The sequence below is a fragment of the Heterodontus francisci genome, chromosome 47 (genome assembly GCF_036365525.1).
Source record: "Heterodontus francisci isolate sHetFra1 chromosome 47, sHetFra1.hap1, whole genome shotgun sequence".
Classification (NCBI taxonomy): Eukaryota; Metazoa; Chordata; class Chondrichthyes; order Heterodontiformes; family Heterodontidae; genus Heterodontus; species Heterodontus francisci.
In genome coordinates, this window is record NC_090417.1 from 4,244,983 (window position 1) to 4,268,503 (window position 23,521).

Here is a 23,521-nt window from a genome sequence, read left to right on the forward strand (position 1 = left end):
TTCAACAAATTCCAAGATAAAACTACAACTGGATCAAGCAGATTTCTTGCTTCTCACAAACAGATGATTTCTGAATTAACCTGCTCTGACACTATCAGGCATCAAATGATGTGCAGCTCACTGGCAATGGCAATCATACCTACTATAAAATACAGAGAAAAATTAGTACCCACAGAAAGTGGCAACAGCATCGGGAAGGGATGGATGAATGACTGCAAGGTGGAAACCTTAAGACAAACAGAAAAAGACAATGCTTGGCTTGGCTCTCATGTTCATGATCCTTAACCACACTGCTGGCCTGCAATTTCTCCAACATATCCACTGTACTCCATAGAATAAGCCTCGAGGGAGTGCCTGCATCAGATGTGTATGGAGAAACAATAAAAGCAAAAAACACATCTTTTCATTCATTTCGCTTTACAAAAATACTGGTTAAAATAATTTTCTTTCAGCTGCAGTAATGCAAGTGATGTCATGAAAATATTAACGGCGGTCACTGATGCTGTTCAAAATTTACATTCAGGAGACTGCTGTGATCAGCATTTATCTAATGATCCATTTGCAGCATCAGTTTCTTGTCAACTGTTTGCTGCGATTCACGTGTGGACTGTAATCAGATTTCACTTCGAGCGAGGACAAAGGCTCATTATAAGTAATGTGTCTCCACTAATTCCTGACATAATCCACCTTCACCAAGAACATAAGAGTCAAGGAAAAGAAAAGCCGTTTGGCTCATTGCACCTCATCCCTCTTGCACTGTTGCTCTTCCATGACAGCATCCTGCCACACAGCAGCATCACTAATGTTTCTAGCTTTCCTATTTCAGGTGGCAGATGTTGCCAGAAAATTCACTCCTTTTAAGTGAAAAACCTCTTCCTGATATCAGTTTTAAAACTACTAGCTGAGGTTTTTGCATATCACAACATTCCACTCTCTTAGACCTGTAACACTTTTATCTTTTAAACAGTATGATGATTAAAACCACTTACATACTGAAACCTGCATAGAGACAGAATATTTACCAAGTAACCAATCTGCCATTTTTCAACACAGCGCCTTAATTACACTCAGCAAATAACAAAAGACCTGACAGAATAAAAATACCACTATTTATTATTTTAAACCAAATTTGAGAACAAATGCAAATATTGTAACATGAAGATGAAAGAGTCTCATCAGATTGCAAGATCCAAATAGTTTCTATTGAGATTCCATTGTCTCTCATCCCACCAGCTACAGGTGATGCAGCATGAAACCATTTAATAGGTGGTGTGATACAACACAGGGTCGTACTTGCAGTACCTAGGTGAATTTTCAATGTTAGAAATACGAGGGAAAAGAGAAGCAAACACAGAAGCATTGAACCATAGAATTTTATGGGACAGCATGAGGCTATTTGGCCCATTACATCTGTGTTAGTTCTTTGCTTGGGCAATTCAAAACTATTCCTTGCTCTTTCCCAAAGCCTTCCATCTTCCTCTGCTTCACCTATTTATCCAATTTCTCTTCAAAGTTGCAATGGTCTGCCTCAAACACTGCATTTGGCAAAGCATTCCACACTCCAACAACGAACTGAGTGAAAAATGTTCTCCTAACTTTTCACAATTATAACTTGATGATCCCGCATCACTGATTCCAGAACCAGAGGATGTAGTCTATCCATCCAATGCTTCCCTGCAGCCAGTAAGGAACTAAACAAAATGACATGTGTCAACCAAAGCTGTTGTCCCAGTGCTTGAACACGTTTTGTGCTATTGGCCACCAAGGGTCCAAAACAAGTACATTTGACCAGGAAAAAGACCTAACTACTTTTCACCATCTTACCTTCCTCTTCACTCCACGCAGTGCTGGTTTTGTTAGCACAGGTGGAGAGCTCGGCCTTGTGTCATCACCTTCTTCATCCTCATAGTCTTCATCCTCCTCTTCCTCACTGCTCTCGCTAAAATGCTTCCTCTTGTTCTCACCGTTAGGCATAAGACCTTCCACAGAACCATCCTGTCGCTTTATGCAGGTTGTTGCACATGCTGCTATTTGCCTGCCATTCTGGATTGGTATGTAACCATTGGGTTCCTTCTTATCCCACAGCTCACTGGTGTTCTCAGTCTGTTTCAAATAAATATCATTTAAAAAATGGTCCAGGACTTCTCTTACAAAGTGGATATTAAAGCACAAATTCAAGACCTACCTTTTGTACAGTGTCAAAGGATAATAGCTCTGTATGTAACTTTCAGACAGGAACATGGCAACTGCTTCAGAAATCAGAACACCAGCAGAAAGAACCTCATATCTGCAACTTAAATGTGCAGAGACACCACACCATGGAGCAAAAGGGTGGACAACAGATTGGTCACCGGATGTCACTTGTGTAACTGGCTGAAAGGAGGTTCACAAGTGTGCCATGAGTGACTCGCCCGTCTATTGCCTCTGCAACTGCAAGGCATGTCCTGATCTGCTGCTCTCAGCAGATGGGCAATTATGGAAACTGATGGAGAGAATAGGTTTGTGTTACATTTTGAAACCCAGCCAATTGAAGCCCAAAAAGATCTGGTAGACATCAGATACGAACACTATTAATTAACTTTGCATAAACGAAATAAGGTTGGACATCCAAAATCCGGCTGTTCATAAACCGGAATTGACCGAAAACCTGACATTTTGCTCTGATAATTTCTTATTTTTTAACTTTTTCACAGAGTATGCAAAAGAGTTGATATGTAGAAGAAATGATAATTATAAGACTAAAATGTAGCATTATTTTTATAAAGATTAAAGCAAGATTAAAGCTAAAAATGATTACATAGCCAGCACACTACAGTACAAGTCTCTCAAGATTATGCTGAGGCTGTATAATGTACTGGTCAGACTTCCACTGGAGCATTGTGTGCGGTTCTAGTTAACACACTTCAGAAGGGATGTTCATGCATTGGAGGAACAAGCAGCATAAAGGATGATCCCAAGTCCAAAAAGGAATGAACTCAGAGGCAAGATTAGCGGAACTTAATCTTGATCATCTAGCGACCAAAATCCAAGAAAATTCAGAATTAGGCACTGTCTTGGTCCCAGATTTTGGACATCAGACAGTGCAGTAAGATTCTATTATAGACAATCAAATATGTACAAAGATGCTAGTCTTCAGTTTTTTAGATGTCAGAGATGTGTTGAACCCTGTCACTATTTGAATTATGGTGTTAACACTGGTTCCATCACAATTTCTTGAAATATCAAAGAGAAAACCCTTCAAACCAGCCTGAGTAGTTGGTTTGATAACAGTCAATCTCACTGGCCTGGTGGACTGTCAAATATTATCTGTCAGTTGAAGCAGTTGGACAATTGGACCAGATCTGTCAAGAGTTGACTTTTCCCTGCATCCTTCAGTTCAAATTTTATTCATGTGTCACTTGCTGGAAGTGCAATCTTATGTGTGGCAAGGGCATCTGGGACCTAAGTAAACAGCAGGTCCAACAGTGTATTTCCTTAGCTAATGATGCTGAAGGATTGAGAAAGAAACAGAGGGAAGCAATGGAGGAGGAGTTAAATCAGGTGCAGAGAGAGAAATGTGAGGAAAGAAAGATTGAATTAAGAGAGAATGAGGAAACAAAGAAAGGAAAATTAAGATTTTTTTTCTACATTTGGCATTTTTGACATCTCCATCAATAATTTATGATATGAAGGAATGAGACTGAACAACTTAAATTGTTCCTTTTATGGGTCTGAGATTAATTGGAATTGCATTATCATGCAATTAAAAAGGTATCGGAACTGTTAAGTTCCAAACCTAACTTTCTGTGGTGAATTGAATGGGCAACCAATGTACGAATCCAGCAAGTTCTTAAAAATACTGGAGGCTACGGTTGAGATTTTACTTGTGCGAAGCAAGTGCAGAATAGTGTAAATCGACCAGCACGTTTTGGAGATTCATAACTCACAGTGTTTCTCTTAATCCCTGAAATTGGTGGCTGATTTTCACATTAATAACTGCATGCATCGTTAACTCGGCATTATTTATCCAACAAGATCTGGCCCAACTGTGTTTGGAGTAGGCCACCTTTGGAAGGATACATTAGTCTTAATGGGAGTTCAATCACAATTCACCAACTGACTTAGCCATCAAAAGTAGAATAAACCAGTTAAAAGTGAATTCAAATTAAATTTCTTCACTCAAAAAGGTGGCAAGAATGCATGTCTTTTCAGATAGTCAAAGATGCAAATCAATTCAGATGTTCAACAGGGAGATCGATACTTACCTGTGAAGTAAGGGTATTAAAGAATATGGAGAAATGGCAGGGAATCGGGATTAAAAAAGACCGGTCATCGCTCACAACATGGCAAAGCAGGCTCAAGAGACTGAACCTTTGACAGTTCCTGTTTAAGGATTGCAAGGTAAATGTGGTGCCTGAGCTCAAGGCAATTGCTTTTCAGTCAGTGACCTTTCATCAGAACTGGCAAAGGATAGAAAAGAATTAGGTTTCAAGCAAGTGAAGGGGAGGGGAGTGGAGGAGAGAACAAAGGGGAAGGTTTTTGATAGGGCAGAGCACCTGTGAAAGAGTGTGTCACTCTAGAATTGGCTTTTATAGCCACTCCAGGCACTGCTGCACAAACCACTGACCACCTCCAGGCGCTTACCCATTGTTTCTCGAGACAGGGTGGGGAAGGAGGAGGGAGGGTGGGGAAAGAGGAAGGAGGTTGTTGTCCCGGGACAGCTTTGCTATTTAGTCTCCCTCTGCCCCTATCAAACACCTTCCTCTTTGTTCTCTCCCCCACTCCCCTCCCCTTCACTTGCTTAAAACCTAATTCTTTTCTAACCTTTGCCAGTTCTGATATAAGGTCACTGACCTGAAACATTAACTCTGCTTCTCTCTCCACAGATGCTGCCTGATCTGCTGAGTATTTACAGCATTTTTTGTTTTGTTTCAGATTTCCAACATTTGCAGTATTTTGCTTTTATTTTAGTGCTTTTCAGTCTGCTTTACAAGCTGGGTAAATCTGTAAAAGTCATGCAAAGTGTGGTCTACAAGAAGCAGGACTGGATCACATTTTATTGTGGCACCACAGTCACAATAAAACCACTTAAACCTCATGTGGAAACAAAGCCAGAGCTGAAACCTAGCGTCCAATTGACATGTGAAGGTGGTGTACTTTGAACTCACGATTAATTGACTTCTCTGTGCTAAATTTCATCATTTGGAGACAGTGCATTCTGAATAATCACTAGATTTGTGAGCCTGCCCCCTCCCCAACCCTCCAAAATCCAACTCAAGACAACTGTCACATGGATACGCTGCTTAAGTTTCAAACTAAAGTTGAAATAGGAGATATAGCCAACAAAAAGGCATGTCCCTAAATGTTAGAGCTAACATTTCTTGAAAGTTGAGCACAGAATAAAGTGAGGGGGAGAGGAAATGCTCTAGTTTCTTGATTTCAAATGAAACAAACCCTTTGTTGTGTAACAAAGGTAGTTTTGTTTCCTCATGCTCAGCTCAGGAAGTCTGAAAGTCAAATCTATTTAAAGTGGCTCAACAACATCATGATGTATTTATAATCTAAAATAAAAACAGAAAATGTTGGAACGACTCAGCAGGTCTGACAGCATCTGTGGAGAGAGAAACAGAGTTAATGTTTCAGGTCTGTGACCTTTCACAAGTGTTCTGATGGCATCACTGGTAAGGCCAGCATTTATTGCCATCCTTGAGAAGGTGGTGGTGAGTTGCCTTCTTGAACTGCTGCAGTCCTTGGGGTGTTGGTATACCCACAGTGCTGTTACGGAGTTCCAGGATTTTGACCCAGCAACAATGAAGGAACGGCGACATAGGTCCAGTCAGGATAGTGTGTGACTTGGAGGGGAACTTGCAGGTGGTGGTGTTCCCACGCATCTGTTGTCCTTGTCCTTCTAGGTAGTAGAGGTCACAAGTTTATGCTGAATGTGCTGTCCAGCATTTTGTTTTTATTTCAGATTATCAGCATCTGCAGCATTTCGCTTTTGGATCATGATTTATTTGTTCAGTCAAGTGGATATTTAACATATCTTTTAATGTACTAATTACAAGTCAAAACCTTGACATGTCCCTGTTTGATTTCAACACAACTAGGGAACATGTAGCATACGTTTCTGCCGCCATCTGATGGCAATCCTGTGCATCTACACTTCTGACAAACGACAAGACATACTAGGTCTAGAGTCAGAGCAAATTAGTGGAGTATCATTGTTCTGTAATTCTTATTCCAACACAAAAAATAAAGAACAATGGGCAACGGTTACCGGGATCAAGCTAAAGTTTAGACTTAATCTCAGATCCTGGTAAGACCACTAAAGCTCAGATAATTCTGGCAGTAATGCATCAGATCTCGTAGCTACCTAATTCCAACTCGCCTCTACGCACCTCCAACTCACAACAGAGACATGGCAGACAAATTCTGTACTCTGATGATTTCAAGTAAACTTATATCTGTTGTAGATTCATGATAAGACTATTTTTGAGCATTTAATGTGCACTTATATAAAAACAATTGTCAACTTTTCCGCTCTTTTGTTCATTGTGTTTTTATTTGTTTAAAATTTGACTCAGATGGTAAAGTGCCTGGTGTAGCACTGAGCCAGAAAAAATCCAGGAAGTCTTTTTAAAAAGTGCTTGACAAGATGATGATTGACCTGTCCTTGAACTGTTACCTTTAATGCTGGAGTCTCATCTTCCTCATCTTCATCCTCCTCCTCCTCAGACACCACAGTGTTTGTAAAGATCAGAGGTGTCCAGCGTAAACTTTCAGAATCGACTTCAATCAGCCGCGGATTAGCTTGAAGCTTTGCCATGTGTTCCTGAATCAGCTTCTCTCGCCGAATGACCAGAAACCTTGCAACAACATAAAAAAAGACTCATTAACCAAAGAACACTGTAAAATAGAAGCACAGTGAAATTTCAAGCACCCAACACTAGATCACAGCAGTACGAGCGTGCGTCTGTAACTGTGCTCTTGGGTGTTGCTGTTCAAGTGAACATCAATTCTTTTATGATTCAAATATAATTAACCAAAAGCCATCGTTTATCTGCATTCATTTATTTTGGATTAGTTACGATACCTTTCCGAGGGATCGCATGAAATTAATGTACTATATGCACATACAATTATTTACTTGTCTTTACTTTTTGCAGCATGCTTCTGAGAAGGAAAGGGATAGAGGTATTCTCTACTCTTTGTGAAAAACAGAGCAATGAAAGAAAATTCATCCGATGCCAAATAGTTCTGCGATGTCCACGTACCGGTCATTGCGTAACTGTAACATCTTTAGATGCTGCAGTATTGTGGTGATATCCTGGGGACAGATCCCTGTTAGTTTGCTCAGCTTCTTGATACTGAGTTGCTTGTCATGACATTGGTGAAGGCACTCCAAGATTACACTCTTCCAGTACGCCATGTATGAGAGACGGCCCAGGTCAGATAGCGGCTTCTCTGGGGAACCAGCCTGGCCTTCCCGCTTTGACAGTAAATAACCTGCTCGCAGAAAAGATTGTGTATGTCAGTTTTCAAACCATGTGAAATGCAGTTCCGAAGAAGGGTCACTGACCCGAAACGTTAACTCTGCTTCTCATTCCACAGATGCTGCCAGACCTGCTGAGTGGTTCCAGCATTTCTTGTTTTTATTTCAGATTTCCAGCATCCGCAGTATTTTGCTTTTATGACATTATCTCAAGCAAGAGCAGAAGAAATGTGCCAAAGACAGGATTCAAATTTTCTTTTGTGATACAACAGCATTTCATATATTGTTACGACCAAGACGGGAGGAGTGCAGAGTTAACTCAATCCCACTTCTCCACGGGTCACAACTTATTATTTAAACTTTCCCACTTATCGATACGGTTAATCATATACTCTATTTTTCCCAGAATAGAACACACTAACCAGGTATTTTTTACTGTACAACAAATTATCAGTTTATTAAAAAACAAGTCTTAACTAGTCATGAAGTCAAACATTAACACACAGATTAATTTTTTGAAGTCCCAACATTAAATTTTAAAGTCCCCTTGTTTTTAACATTAGCATATCATACTCATGTACACACACACATATATGTATACTGGTTCACCAAAAAAAAAGGGATCTTTGGATCAGAGCTCCATTACAGCCAAAAAAAGCATCTAGGTTCATTACTTGTTCGTTTTTGAAGCTTCCGTACTGTGTACAGTATTGGTCTCCTTATTTAAGGAAGGAGGTAAATGCTTTGGAGGCAGTACAGAGAAGGTTTACTCGACTAATACCTGGAATGAGCGGGCTGTCTTCTGAGGAAAGGTTGGACAGGCTAGGCTTGCATCTGCTGGAATTTAGAAGAATCAGAGATGACCTGATTGAAACATATAAGATCCTGAGGGGTCTTGACATTGCGGATGTGGAAAGGACGTTTGCCCTTGTGGGAGAATCTAGAACTGGGGGTCACCGTTTAAAAATAAGGGGTCACCCATTTAAGACAGAAATGAGGAGAAATTTTTTCTCTCAGAGGGTCGTGAGTCTTCGGAATTCTCTTCCTCAAAAGGCGGTGGAAGCAGAGTCTTTGAATATTTTTAAGGCAGAGGTAGATAGATTCTTGCAAGGGGGTGGAAGATTATCAGGGGTAGGCGGGAGTAATCAGTTCAGCCACGAACTTATTGAATGGCAGAGCAGGCTTGAAGAGCCGAGTAGTGGCCTACTCCTGCTTCCAATTCGTATGTTCATATACAGGTCACTAGAATCTTCCAGAACAGTTCTTTTCAGGTGGTGTTGAGAATTATTTTTAGCAGGCTTTCTTCAAATACAGGAAACAAGATGAAATGACACAATGGACTTCTCAAAGTCTTTGAGGGAAATGCTGGAAAGCGAGCTGGGCTGTTATCCTCTGTTCTTCCTTGGAATTCTCTCCTTCTTCTGCATCAGACTTGACTTTTCTCTCACTCGATAAGGTAAAATACACATACACTGACACACAACCAGAAAACTGGTCAGTTTTCGGCCCATCCTGGGCTTGTCCAATCAAAGGAGTGCTTGTCCTTTCTCTGCCCATGAGCAGGATTTTCTAATCTGAGCCATGTGACAGCCAGCAACATTGTTGCCAATCTCTTGTCCTCTTGATGGCTCTTTTTAAAAAAAAAACCTGGTCCAACATTTATTCAGCTTAACGATAAATTCCTTTAAAAAAATGTTTTATGCAAAACAGAATCACTTTCAGAACAATATATTTTTGCACCAAGGAGGGAGGGAGGTTAATTGCTCTCTCTGTACAGGTACTGAACATAGGGCTGAACCAATTGGTTATCTGACCAGGCTCAGCAGCTTTTCCTAGTTTCAATTTCAGTTAAACTATGCCCTCAACTGTGACCAATACCAAGGAGGTGCAGAGTGGAAAACAGGTACTTGCTAGAAAGCAATAAAAATAAGCACGAGAAAGAACAATCAGATGGCAACAATGAGTTAATTCATACTGCAGCTTCTAATCACAGACAGGTACAGTATGGTATTGGCATCAGCTGCAAAGATCTCAATAGGGAAAGGAATCAAAATAATAGGTCTGATTGCAGTATTCGTTCTTTAATGAGTACATCACTAGCAGCAGCCATGAGGTGGATAAGGGAAAAGTTGATCCTCTTCATCAAAGACTGGAGGGGTAATGGAAAGAGGTGACAGGGGTGGGAAAGGAGGAAGGGGGCGGCAAAGAGAAGAGAGGGGATCGAAAAATATTGGGGACAAGGAGAATGGGGGTAAAAAAAAGAGGGAATGAAGGGGCAGAGGAAGAAGAAAAGGGCATTCGAAAATGTCACACTTTTGGTTGTTACACCAGTCACAAGTACTTAAAAATAGCTGCTCTCTTTTTCTTCTGTTCAAAAAGAAAACTAACTACATTCTGAAAAAGGGGATGTCTGGAGATATGGAGGAGATGTTACAACCAGCTGTTCTTCATTATCAAACAAAGGAGACTGAATGAAGATTTAACAGACGTATAAAAGATTATGACAGGCTTGTATAAGTCAGACATGGACTAGGGGACAAAGATTGAAGGTTTTGGGCAACACATGCAGGGGGAATATGAGGAAGCTCCTTTTTACACAGCGGCTGGTAATAACCTGGCACTCACTCGCTGCCCATCAGGGTGGTGGAAGTGGAGACGACCAATGACTTCAAGAGGAATTTGAATGGGCACTTGAGGGAAATAGACTTGCAGGGCTACGGAGATCGAGCAGGGGAGTGGACTGACTGGAAAGCTCCGTGGAAAGCCGGCAAAGACTCGATGGGCCAAAGGGCATCCTTCTGTGCCATAAATGACTATGACTCGAAAACACCTCCACAAGCAAAGATCTCAGAGTTGTGTGTGACAGTCACAAGTGGGTTACAGTCAGGTTCATGCGTGGATGTAGGTGTATCTGATTAAAAGGTCCAAACTATTTTAACAAGCACTTTCTTGATCTTTTCTAAGAGACTTCGAGCAAATGGTGTGGTAATACATGCCAAGCAGAATGGATTTTTTCTTTTCATGGCCATCTTCAAAATGCTTTTATTTTATTCTTTCATGGGATGTGGGCTTCACTGGCTCGGGCAGCATTTATTGCCCATCTCTAATAGCCCTTGAGAAAGTGGTGGTGTTGCAGTGCAGGTGGTGTAGATACACTCACAGTGCTGTTAGGAAGGGAGTTCCACGATTGTGACAGTGAAGGCGATACAGTTCCAAGTCAGCATGGTGTGTGACTTGGAGAGGAGCTTGCAGGTGGTGGTGTTACCATGCATCTGCTGCCGTTGTCCTTCTAGGTGTTGGAGGTCGTGGGTTTGGAAGGTGCTGTCGAAGGAGCTTTGGTGAGTTGCTGCAGTGCATCTTGCAGATGGTACACACTGCTGCCACTGTGCATCGGTGATGGAGGGAGTGAAGGTTTGTAGATGGGGTGCCAATCAAGCGGGCTGCTTTGTCCTGGATGGTGTCGAGCTTCTTGAGTGTTATTGGAGCTGTACCCATCCAGGCAAGTGGAGAGTATTCCATCACACTCCTGACTTGTGCCTTATAGATGGTGGACAGGCTTTGGGGAGTCAGGAGGTGAGTTACTCGCCTCAGGATTCCCAGCCTCTGACCTGCTCTTGTAGACACAGTGTTTATATGGCTACTCCAGTTCAGTTTCTGGTCAATGGTAGCCCCTAGGATGTTGATAGCGGGGGATTCAGCAATGGTAATTCCATTCAATATCAAGGGGAGATGGTTGGATTCTCTCGTTGGAGATGGTCATTGTCTGGCACTTGTGTGGCACAAATGTAACTTGCCACTTATCAGCCCAAGCCTGAATGTTGTCCAGGTCTTGCTGCATGTGGACACGGACTGCTTTAGTATCTGAACACTGCAATTATCAGCAAACATCCCCACTTCTGACCTTATGATGGCGAGAAGGTCATTGATGAAGCAGTTGAAGATGGTTGGGCCGAGAACACTACCCTGAGGAATACTTGCAGTGATGTCCTGGGACTGATATGATTGACCTCCAACAACCACAAACATCTTCCTTTGTGCTAGGTATGATTCTAGCCAGTGGAGAGTTATCCCCCTAATTCCCAATGACTCCAGTTTTGCTCGGGCTCCTTGATGACACGCTTGGTCAAATGCTGCCTTGATGTCAAGGGCAGTCACTCTCAGCTCATCTCGGGAGTTCAGCTCTTCTGTCCATGTTTGGATCAAGGCTGTAATGAGGTCAGGAGCTGACTGGCCCTGGTGGACCCCAAACTGAGCATCAATGAGCAGGTTATTGCTGAGTAAGTGCCACTTGACAGCACTGTCGACGACACCTTCCATCACTTTACTGAAGATCGAAAGTAGACTGACGGGGTAGGAATTGGCCTGATTGGATTTGTCCTGCTTTTTGTGTACAGGACTTACGTGGGCAATTTTCCATATTTTTTTTAATTTATTTTATGAGATACAGCACTGAAACTGGCCCTTCAGCCCACCGAGTCTGTGCCGACCAACAACCACCCATTTATACTAACCCTACAGTAATCCCATATTCCCTACCACCTACCTACACTAGGGGTAATTTATAACAGCCAATTTACCTATCACCTGCAAGTCTTTGGCTGTGGGAGAAAACCGGAGCACCCGGCGAAAACCCACGTGGTCACAGGGAGAACTTGCAAATTCCACACAGGCAGTACCCAGAATCGAACCCAGAGCTGTGAGGCTGCGGTGCTAACCACTGCGCCACTGTTGGGGAGATGCCAGTGTTGCAGCTGTACTGGAATAGCTTACCTAGGGTCACGGCCACTTCTGCAGCCCATGTCTTCAGTAGTATTGCCAGAATGTTATCAGGGCCCATAGCCTTTGCAGTAAGTTATAAACATACTGGCCTGGAAATTCTTAAGTAGTTTTCTCAATCTCCTTGAGCAGAACCCTGAGACAAATGGTGTAACAAGCCAGTGGCCAACATTTATGCCATTTCTCTGGGTATTCCACTGATCTCCTGCCGAAGTGATGGGCAGGGGATATTTACATTGAAATTTCATTCAATGATCAACTTGAGACACAAATCAGTGGTGGATGAGCTAAGGTTTCTTCCTTTTTCCTTTCCTTTTATCAAACACTGAAAAATCATTTCTTTGTGTTTGCCCATTATTTTCACAGCTCTACTTTACTCTTGATTGGTTTTCACAGCCAGCGTGCATTGGGTTCTGTGCTGGTGGCACAGGCTATCATTGTTGGTGAGGAAAGATGGTCAACCTTTCCCTCTTTTTCAGCACTTAGTGGAGATGACCACAGAAATTATCCCCAGAGATTAAGCATCAAAGTGTTTCTTAATCAATTTGTTCAATCTTAATGGGCCGATCTGCATTTCCTTTACATCTGCGTCGCAGTGGGATGTAATGGGGTTTGTGGCAAAACTTTTATTGCTGGGAAAGGCAAGTTTCATTGTTTACTGGAAGCTTTCACATGGGCAGTGATCCACGAGTAACTTTCAAACTCATGTTTCGCAACATATCACCTGAAAGGAGATTTTGCCGCTCAATGTCAGAAAGCACAGAGCTGACTCAGTGCATCCAATGGCATTTTGACAGCAAATAAACCGACAGAGGAATTTTATCATTTTTGCAACTCGAATGTGCAACAAGAGCACGAGGCAATAATCAATTCAATTCTGAGCTTGCCCGACTTTTTGTGCATCAGCTAAGGTTCAGTTAGTAGCACTCTTGTCGGTCAGAAGATTGTGTCTAACAATTTATGCTGACACTCTAGTGCAGTACTGAGGGAGAGCTGCAGTGTCAGAAGTGTTATCTTTCGGATGAGACATTAAAATAAGGCCCCGTCTGTTCTCTCAAGTGAACATAAAAAATCCTACGGCTCGATTTCAAAGAGCATGGGAATTCTCCCTGGTTTCCTGGGGCTAATATTTATTCCTCAGTCAACATCACTGAAAGAGATTATCTCGTCTATATCACATAGCTGCTTGTGGGAGTTTTCTCGATGTAAATTGGCTGTCGCCTTTCCTATATTACAACAGTGTCTCCAATTCAACAGTACTTCAGGACATCCTGAAGTTGCCAAAAGTGCTAAATAAATGCAAGTCTTTTTTCTTTAAGGGTTGGTGAGCTAATCCATTCCAGCGCAGGTGTTTTATATTTTAAGCCTACTGCAGGGGACCAGCCTGCAAGAAGGCACTCTACTAACAACTCTCTTTCTGCCTCTGACCCTCACAACATGCAGGATGGCTCGAGTGACTTATTACAACAGCCTCTCAAGAACAGCATTCCCAAATAATGTCACTGAGACAATATAGTCCACACCACGGATAGCCCGCATGTTCACGTGAACTTAATTTTCCCCCTCGATGTAATGACCATAACATGGTCAAGGTAGTCCCAAATTACTCTCCTGGGTCTTAAGTATGGTCACCCGAAATACAAACTAGCAAAAAAAAATCACCTAAAACCCACTGAAGTAAGCTTATTAAGTTAAATAGAAAGGAGAGCCTATTTCTGAAGAAAATATGATCCTCCTGAAAGATGACCAGAGTGGCACCTGTTTCTACAAATATGTACTCTCAAATGATCTTAATTCTTGAAGGAATAATAACTTCTCCTTAAGCAGTTAATAGTACTGTATTTTCAATTTTCACATCAGGATTATCTTTTGAAAACACTCCTTGACCTCTGCTTTTGTGCAGTTTACATGCAAACAGCTGCTTGAACTACCCAAAACAGCCAGTGCATTTAATTTAATTTACTTGACAGCTATAGCAATGGCAAACAGTTAGCTCCATTTGGCCGATCCAGGCAGCTATCCAGGAGACGCAGACACAGTCTAAGTGGTTGGGACTGTAACTGGATAAGATTTCGACACATGGCATATTTTCTGTCGCTGCTTTTAGCTCAGCTGGGAGGCAGCATTAAATGTACCAGTGTTCCTATTTTCCCCCATTACAACTAAATCTCGGCCTTCCTTTCCATGTTAACAGGCTGAACTGGAGACCTGCTTCCAAACACTTTTAATGTTTCTCTATATTTGGCAAGAGCAGACAAGGATGATTATCTCTGCTGTACACTCCCTTCCTGAGCACCTCACCTGAAGAGAGCACACTCTTAAAACCAAAAACTAGCCTGTGAGGAACTGTAATCACAAACCCCCTTCCTACCAATCTAGTGCATCACCTTCCCATAACTCCTAACATTAAAAATGATGTAAGTACTTAACTAAGATTCCACAGTTCCACAAGAGTACAAAAGGAGGATCAGAACACAAAAGCAAAACAAAATATGACAATTTATCTATGATCCTGTACATTTCTCCAAATCCAAAAATAGACCTCTGAACATGTAAAAATCCAACATCTATTTTAAAATGTCACTGTAAAAGTTTAACAGCAACAGTGAGCTAATTGAATTCTCAGTAACATTACTGTAATGATGCCATTGCTGGATTTTATTTCAGTTGCATAGAGTAGAATCCCTCTGAGAAGTGAACATCATGTTGTATCAACAGTTCAGTGCTATGTTGTGCGTGAAGGGAGGCAAGACTGGTTGCTTTGTTGTCATGAGTTCTCAAAAAAAACGCTTCAGGAGTTTTCACAGATCTGCTTCAAGCTTATCTACTTACTGAAGTCGATGAGGAACCTTCCATATCCCTTCCTCTGGTACTGGGGAAGAATCATGATGCAGGACACATTGTACTTCTGTTGGCAATGCTTCTCCTGAATATGAACAGAGGAACAGAAAAAGAAATCATAAGCCAGGAGAAAAAACTGAGAGTGCCCATAGCAGATTCCGAGGTTTTGTGGTCACGGGAACATGCTTGCCAGCTTCCCCCACCACTCCTCCATAAATTTCATGACTCGGTTTGTGGTCTTTTAAGATTTACTGCTCCGGCCAAAAAAGCTATTTATACAGAAAGGTAATTTATAACCTAGAATTGGTGGCACGTCTCCAGATCAAGGAATAGTGTTCTTTCTGGATATATTAGAGACAAGCGTTTCGTATTCAAAATAAAATTGCCTGAGTGTAATTTTTAGTTTTTGTCATAGAAGGCAACAAAGTGGCCTGGCATGTTAGAAGGCTCATGTGCAGCAGCAACGATTGGCATCATTTGGGTATGAATCCACAATTCCTCACTGTTACCTGTATCTGCCTATCCACATGGCAGAAGCAAAACACTCTGAACAAGCAGAGAGAAAGAAACGAGAGAAGTTGTAACCAGTATAAGCCTTGTGTACTTTGGATTGAGTGGTGACAGAACTGATTTCATTCCGGTCAACTTCTGTGCACTTAATACAGCAATGTACGTTTATATCGCTCCCTGAGCTCAACAAAATGTCTCAAAGCTGTTCATAAATGTTGGGGTGGGGGGGGGGGGGGGGGTCGGGATGCTGCTCGTAAAGGTGGTGTTTGTGAAAGGGATGGTGGAACCAAGCAGAATTCAGAAAGCCAAAGGCGGTGTCCAAGAAGCAGGCTTTACCAATGATTTTGAAGGTGGGGAAAGAAGTAGCAGGTAAAAGGCGTCTAAAGGAGCAAAGCTCCAGTATGTGGGGCAAAACTGCTGAAGGTTCTGCCACCAATGGTGAAGGGGAGGAGAGGAAAAGGAGACTGTGCAAAGATTTAAAAATATTGATACAGGTACTTAAATTGAATTGAAGGGCAGGAAATCAATTAAGGCTGGCCAAGATCCAGGCAATAATGAGTGGGTGTGTGGGTGGGGGAGTTCTGCATGAGTAGAAATTCATGTTTGCTGGAGCTCGAGAGGGCAAGAGTGCACTGGAAAGCCAAGTCTGGGCATGAGAAAGGCAAGAGTAAGGGGCTTAGTGGCAGCAAGGGACGCTGCCAAGGCACACATATACATTGACAAATACATGAATAGGATGGGAACAGAGGGATACGGACCCCGGAAGTGCAGAAGGTTTTAGTTTAGGCAGGCATCAAGATCGGCGCAGGCTTGGAGGGCCGAATGGCCTGATCCTGTGCTGTACTGTTCTTTGTTCTTTATTAGGATGGATCATCAGAAATAGGGATGGGATTGGGACAACTTGGCTTAAGTCTTGCCACTGTGGAACTCAAGAAATCCTGAATCATTCACAGCTCCATGTCAGACAAGCAATCCATTCATGGAATAAAGTGTGGTAGTGCAAAGGTAAAGATGGTTATCAGTGACACTCGTATGAAAGCCAACCATATCCTCACAAGAGGCAACATATTGATGAGAATTGGGAGGGATGGGAGGGAGACTCAAAGTTGGATCCATGGGAAATATTGGAAGTGACCATGTGGGCTTGGAAGGAGAAGCATTGGCAAGAGATGTGCTGGCTACGTAGGGCCAAGCATCAGGAAAAACCCTACATGCCAAGTGAGAAGCATTTAATTTCATTGGTTTGGCAACTTACATTAGGCTTTTAATGGAAATAAAACCCTACAATAAAGTTTAAAAAACTAGCAGCCAATATGGCCATTGCAATTTATATCTGAAATACTAGGAGATTGAACTGGAGTCACAAAGTCTAACAAGAAGCCCAGCCAGAACAATGCTTTGGCTAACTGAACAGATTAGCCAGATCACCCTCGTTAGACATTCGAAACCATCTCGAGGCATTCCCTCCAGAGGGCGAACACTGCCAACCCCACCTCAGAGAAGTTTTAGGTTTCAGACTTTGGACCTCATTAAAAACAAAGGGGAGCGAGAGAACCAGGTGACCATCTGTTTATCTCTGAAGAACCTAGAGGTTTTGTTACATAGACAAGCAGTAACTGAGTGGACAGTGGCTAAGAAGGATGCTGCTCCCCTCTCTCCCTCTCTCTCGTTCTTCTCTCTCCCCCAAGAAAAAAATCAAGTGAAAACTGTCTGTGACTGGGGGACCCTCCAAGCCTACAGACCACAACAGCCAGCAACCAGGGGAAGTGAATCAACTACCAATTCTGCCTTCAGGAAAACTCTTGAGCAAAGCAAGCCTGCTGAAGTGCACATCTAACAACCAAGAACTTCAAGAATACAGCTTCAGCCGAGGATTACTGAATCATCCACTTACAGACTGTATTTAAGTTCCATTTATTCTGGATTTTAATCCAACTACCAAATTTATTTTCCCTCCTGTAATTTACTTGTTTGTCTGTGATTCTCGTGTGAATGCGTGTATGAATATGTAGCATATTTTAAAATCAGGTTCGACTGTTAAGTGTAATAAACTTACCTCTTTCTTGTTTAAACTCAAGAAAACCTGCCCGATTGGTTCTTTCACAATCACAGTAAAGGAAAAAGGTAAAACACTCACCGAGGTGGCAAGCACAACCACTGTTTAAAAGAAATAAACCCTGTTGCAGTTGAATAAGAGAAAGGGGCAAGAGGGGAGCCTCAGACCCCCTTCTCACCTGGCCATAAGACAAGAGAGAGTGGACCCATGAAAGAGCAATATCATGGAGACAGACTGTGGAGAAGAGGCACTGGAGAAGGATGGTGCCACTGACCATGTCAAAATCTGCAGAGATAGCACCAGTCAAAGTCTGTGTTATTGGTGACTTTTCCCAGAGTGCTTTCAGTGCTCCAGTAGGGCAGACGCCACGCTGATGGGATTGCGGTGTTGAGAGAAATGGCATGGAGGCAGGCGAAACATATTGCAGAAGAGGGAAAAGGGAGACTGGAGATGGGGCAGTAACTGGAAAAAATGGGAGCTGGTGGGAGGGCAAAATTAAGTCGCCTTTTTAAAAGCAGTAGGTGAATAGGATAGTTCAGAAAATTGCACACTACTAATGATTTTGTGTGTTTCTCCTGGTGTTGTGATGCCAGGGCTGGAGCAAGAAGTGAGCTGGGAGCAGTTGGGGTGAGCAGTTGAGCAGACATAATTGTGGAGATAACTCAGTTTCTTGCAACTGTTGTTAGATGTGAGGATGGTACTCACAGGGCGGTGAGCTGAGAAGTAACGTGAACAAATTAAGCTTGTGTGTAGAACTTAATATTGGTCAGAAAACGACAAAGCTAATATCCCAAAAGTTACACTGGCAAGCTCATTACAATAATAAGAATTTAAAAAAATTGTTGCAAAATTTAGATGAAATGAATGCTACAATTGTCTGTTGTTTTGAGCCTTCCAAACATTAGCTTCTGAAATGAAAAACAGCTAGGACTCACCTTGGAAAAGTAGCCCACGAGATGACAGCCTTTGCTGTCGTTTTGTGTCAACACATAGAAGAGGAAGGGCTCCACGTCATAGTACAATGTCTTGTGGTCAAGGAAGAGTTTGGCCAGTAGACACAGGTTCTGGCAGTATATGGTACTGATGTTCCCATCCACCTGTACAGAACAGACAGTTAATAGAACACGGCGGGAAGATGATAAAACATTAAACCCATTTCTATGACAGGGCCATTGTTCAGGGATGGCAAAGAGAAGGAAAGTGTTAAATCATCAAAGCAGGACACTTTTAGAAATTACTGCCAATTGGTGAATAACAAACCTCGGGAGTCAAATAAGAAGCAACAAGTCAGCAGTATGGGGAGGAGGAGGGAGAGGAACAAATCGAAAAATCAATTTCTGAGTATTTCCTATGGGGCCCAATTTGCCAGGTTTCTGGTTGATTTATAATAAAAGGAGAATGAGCCAAAAGCAAACACACATGTTTTATTAACTAAAATACTTAAAAATGTTCAGCAATGAGCAGTTTAACAGAGGGAGTTTAACAGAGGGAACTACATCAAGATTTCTATTTTGCAGTGCAATTCAAATTGACTTTTGACACAAGACAGGTTGATGTCAAACAACACTGCATACTGAGCTGCATTTAATTCAGCTTTAAGTGGAAGCTGTTATTATCTGCACCTTACAAGTTCTGAGGTACCACATTGCATACCTACTGGTTTCTGGAAAACTTGTTTTATGTTTCAAAACTACTGGTCAATCTAATGTGTCTGTGTATCATTTTCATTATAATGGGCACTGCGTGTGGAAACAGTATGACGCGAGTGACTCTGCACAAAAATGACTCAAGTTCCTTAGGTCAGTCATCCTTCAGGTGGATAAATCCAGGTTGAGTGAGAAAGGAAACAGAATGCTTCGCTCATGAAAGGAGGAAAAGACGTGTCATGTTCTGACCTTCTGCATTTCATGGCAATTTATTTGTTCTACAGCAGACCAATTTTATGAAAGCCAAAAACCCCAAACTTACTTCAAACACTGAGATGTTGTCTTTCCTGTAAATCTCATTCGCAGGTGGGTGAAACCAATTACATTTCTTCATGTGTTGCTGCAAAATGCTTTTGCTCTTCATGTACTTGAGGCAAAATTCACACAAGTATAACTTAGGCAGTCTGCAAGAGACAGATGTACAGATAAGAGCACAGTTCTCACAAACGCAGCGATTTGACACCGTGTCACCCTTCCCCCATACACACATCAAGCTGTTCATTTATGTGGAGGTTTTACTGCCATTCCCACAGACAACCACTCAAGACACACATCTCATGTCTGCTCATCTCAGAGTAACAGATGTTGCTTCATTCTGCGCTCAAGAGCCACTACCAATCGCAAATATTAGAACACTACCCACAGTCAATGGCGGCCTAGGTGAGGCTCTGGATCAGCTATGGTAAACTGCCAGCTCCCAATGTTGCAGACGACCTGCTAACTACAGTACTCCAGATAGCACAATGGGGTCGTCCAATCAAAAAGCTAGCCTGCAAAACTGGAAGTCAGGTGCTGGTACAGGTGATCCAGATAGACTGAGATTCTTGTACAGCTTAGAAAGCTGCTGGCACCCATGAAGCTAAATGCCAGCAGAAGTGAACGCCTTCTGAAATGGGAAGGAAGGTATTTTAGTGGGGTGAAAGGGGGGCAGCAGGGAGAAACAGAAGCTTAATAACCGTATAATAAAAATGTTTCCTCCGTCAAAAATATGCAAAATTCTCAACAATATTTAATCCTACAGTGAAATACCACTTTGACTGCCAAATGTGGTCGAAGTCTGATGTAGCAAGAGACATGAAAGAAAATCCAAAATATGAAAGGATGACTGCAGCTTAAAAAATAGAATCATCATGGTGAAGTGGAATTGTAGGAAATATGCGGAGCCCCTCAGAGTGACACCCTTTGTTAAGTTGCTTTTTCTGCTCTTCATCCTGAGTCAAAGGTTAACGTAACTTGTAAGGTTAGATGGGTTAAATAAACAGGAAAATGTGCATGAAATGCATTCTTAACCCTTTCACCAATTAGCTTACAAACTGCCTCCAGCTACTTTATCTGTCACCAACTCTTCACCAGTTTCCCTTGAAAGGAATTGGTTAGTATACTGTTAATGTAATCTACTTGTGATGAAACATGGATCTTATATCAGATTTTTCAATAGGTTTTATTGAAAATCTAATGTAAAAAAAGTGCAATCCTGAATCAATGCCTTTCACTACAATGCCCAAAGGTAGCCCATTCTTCTTCAATATGAGCAGTTTCACTGCACAAATGCAGATTCAAAGTGTACAGCACCAACATCAACTTGATGGGGGAAAAATAAAATAAGACAATCTGGATGGCAAGTTAACCCAGACTGCTCTTGCATGCATTATTGTGATCAGGCTGCCACCCATAACTTGGTGGGTGAAGAGTGTGTGACCTGAAGCAGAGAGAGTGTGAACAAACCAAGTTAATAAAAATTGAGCAGTAACCAAAGACACATAAATATCAATTCCAAATTGTTCAATCAATAGTGCAAAACAAGTTGCTTTAAGTCAATGAAAAGTAAATGCAGATCTGTGCAAGAAGCAAGGGTTAACTCCCTTTTGGTCCAGATGAATAGGGAGGGGAGCGGTAATTACTATTAATTTGACACCAACAGTTTCCTCAGCAACATCAGATTGGCAACTAAACTATTTAAAAGTAAGTGAATAAGACATTCCACAATTTCACTCCAACTCCATGTTCTTTGCTGAGCTTACTGCAGTGTCTGAAATGTCATATCACATAATATATGGGCTTGTGGTCAGGACACATCTATTACAATGCACAGGGTGGTTAAGGACAGTGAATGTTTTGATAGAAGTGCACACAGACATGAAACCATACACACTAGAAGTAAAGGCAGCCAATCCAATCAAAAGAAAGTGAGCTCTGTTTAGTAAGCAAGATTAGCAGTCTCACACTCTGAAGCCAATGCAGAGAATCCCACACTTCAACAACAATGCTGCTTCAGCTGTGACTATTTTATTGTTACCATGCATAATATGAAATTCTGAGCTTCACCACTTCTATTTCTGTGCCTCGTCTAACAAGTTCAACTCCGATTTGCACAGTTTGTTGGTTTAGAGTTATTGACATTGCCAATCTTTTCTGATTTATTAAATTCCTGTAAATAAACATTTTCAGCAAATCCAAAAACAAAAACTGCATTCTGTACAGATCCCCTGGAATCAACTCTAGGATAATCGAGTTAATGCAAAGATCAACTCGGGATTCAAACTGCATCTGGATCATCATCTCATAACAAAGTCTGAACTTAACCTACACGGGAGAACAAGACAATGTACAAGCAGGTCAAGAATTTAGCAAGAAGTGAGTAAATTCAGATGAAGGGAAACTGTCAGCACTGCATTTCTGCTGTAAAATATTCTTTTAGGATAGCTGAAGAATGACTTGCTTGAACTTCTTTTTCAGTCGGCAAGTGAATAAATGGTACACGCAAACCATCAGTGCTTTATGCAAACATCAATATTTTGGGGGGCCTGGTCAGTGCGTAGCTGCTCACTGACAACAATCAGCAAATACGGCCTCTCTTCTCCTAACCACTTCTAATTGCGTCTGATGATTAATACAAGGCACTGGGACCCTCTTTCCTCTCTGCTGCCACCAGCATAACTCGAAGATTGCAACTGCTGGACACCACAGGTGATGTCTGGTGGCCAGGAATGATAAGGAGTTATGGCTCTTGAGGAGGAAATTAGGAAGAAGTTTAAACAACATTAAAAAGTATTGGCCTAAGTATGATTTTCTTTCGCTCAAAGCAAAATGGCACAATTTAATTAAATGCACCAATTGACAACACTTTAAAGTGATGATATCAAGGACTGCAGACTGTACTTGCTGAAATGTTAAAAGCTTGATTTGCTCTAATAAGGCTTGGAGCTGCAATTCATAAGTTAAACCACTATCTACGAATGGTCACAATCAGTGTTGAAGCATACTTCAATACTGAGAAAAGGAGATCTCAACCTAATTTAACCACTCGGTTGTATCTCTGATTTAATGAGCTCTTTGTGCCTTATTTCAGCATAAAACTCATTGGAGCTTTGATGATGAGCCTCATTAAAACACGCTGCAATGGAATCAACAATATGTGATGGGGGATTGGCATATAATGAGCAACATCTTCAGTGCACAGAGTAAAGAAAACCATCAGTATTGTATATTTAAGTGGTAAGATCATGAATTCCTGACAGTGGGATTTAATTTGGTATGCCGCAATCTAACATAGAGCGAGTAAATGGGAACTGGTTCAATCCAACATGATTACATACACAATTTGAGTGATGGGGAAGAGATTTGATTCTTTGGAATGCCATGTTTCCAGGCAAACAATATTTGGAATGAAGCATATTGTTTGAGAGTTCAGGAGAAGTACATAACTTAGGAATGCCTTCAAACTTTGCTCCAGTAAATGCAAAATCAAGTGCTGCAATTACTTTTGGCCAATCATAGCTTGACATCCACAGCAATCCATCATCATGTTTAACAGTGGCCAAACCAAGGCACTCAGAAATCCACAAAAGGTTAGGGTTTTTGTTCACTATATATTGAGAGCACATGCTCTCCCTGTAGTGACATGTCCCACTTACCGGAGTCCAGACATTTTCAGCACAGATTGCAAGAGGCTAGGACCTTCAAGTGCACACAAGGATTATACTGCAGTTTAAATCAGCTAAAACTGCACAAGGGATCAGCAGCCAGCACTGGTAAACATCCTGCTCTTTGTCCAGCCAGGGCTATCCTGCCTGTTAGGTCACTGGCTTGTAAGATTACACGGACTTGAGTGAGAAGAATCCTCTTCATTGCTGATAAGTTTATCCCTCCTGGTTTCATTTG

The 23,521-nt window shown here is 41.7% G+C and overlaps 1 protein-coding gene across 6 annotated transcripts in view; it reads right to left on the reverse strand.

Moving 5' to 3' along the window:
* Positions 1–23,521, reverse strand: part of LOC137357231 (histone acetyltransferase KAT6A-like) — a 181,507-nt gene that overhangs the window by 22,645 nt on the left and 135,341 nt on the right. For 4 of the 6 annotated variants that reach the window (XM_068023400.1, XM_068023396.1, XM_068023397.1 and 1 more), the window contains 7 exons: positions 19,623–19,764; positions 18,590–18,751; positions 15,080–15,173; positions 7,254–7,485; positions 6,665–6,845; positions 1,825–2,103; positions 174–227 (listed from right to left, as the gene is read on the reverse strand). In XM_068023400.1, the coding sequence (XP_067879501.1) occupies positions 174–227; positions 1,825–2,103; positions 6,665–6,845; positions 7,254–7,485; positions 15,080–15,173; positions 18,590–18,751; positions 19,623–19,764 (1,144 nt within the window). The remainder of the gene's footprint in view (positions 1–173; positions 228–1,824; positions 2,104–6,664; positions 6,846–7,253; positions 7,486–15,079; positions 15,174–18,589; positions 18,752–19,622; positions 19,765–23,521) is intronic. The other 2 variants (XM_068023401.1, XM_068023399.1) reach the window with 1 other exon arrangement.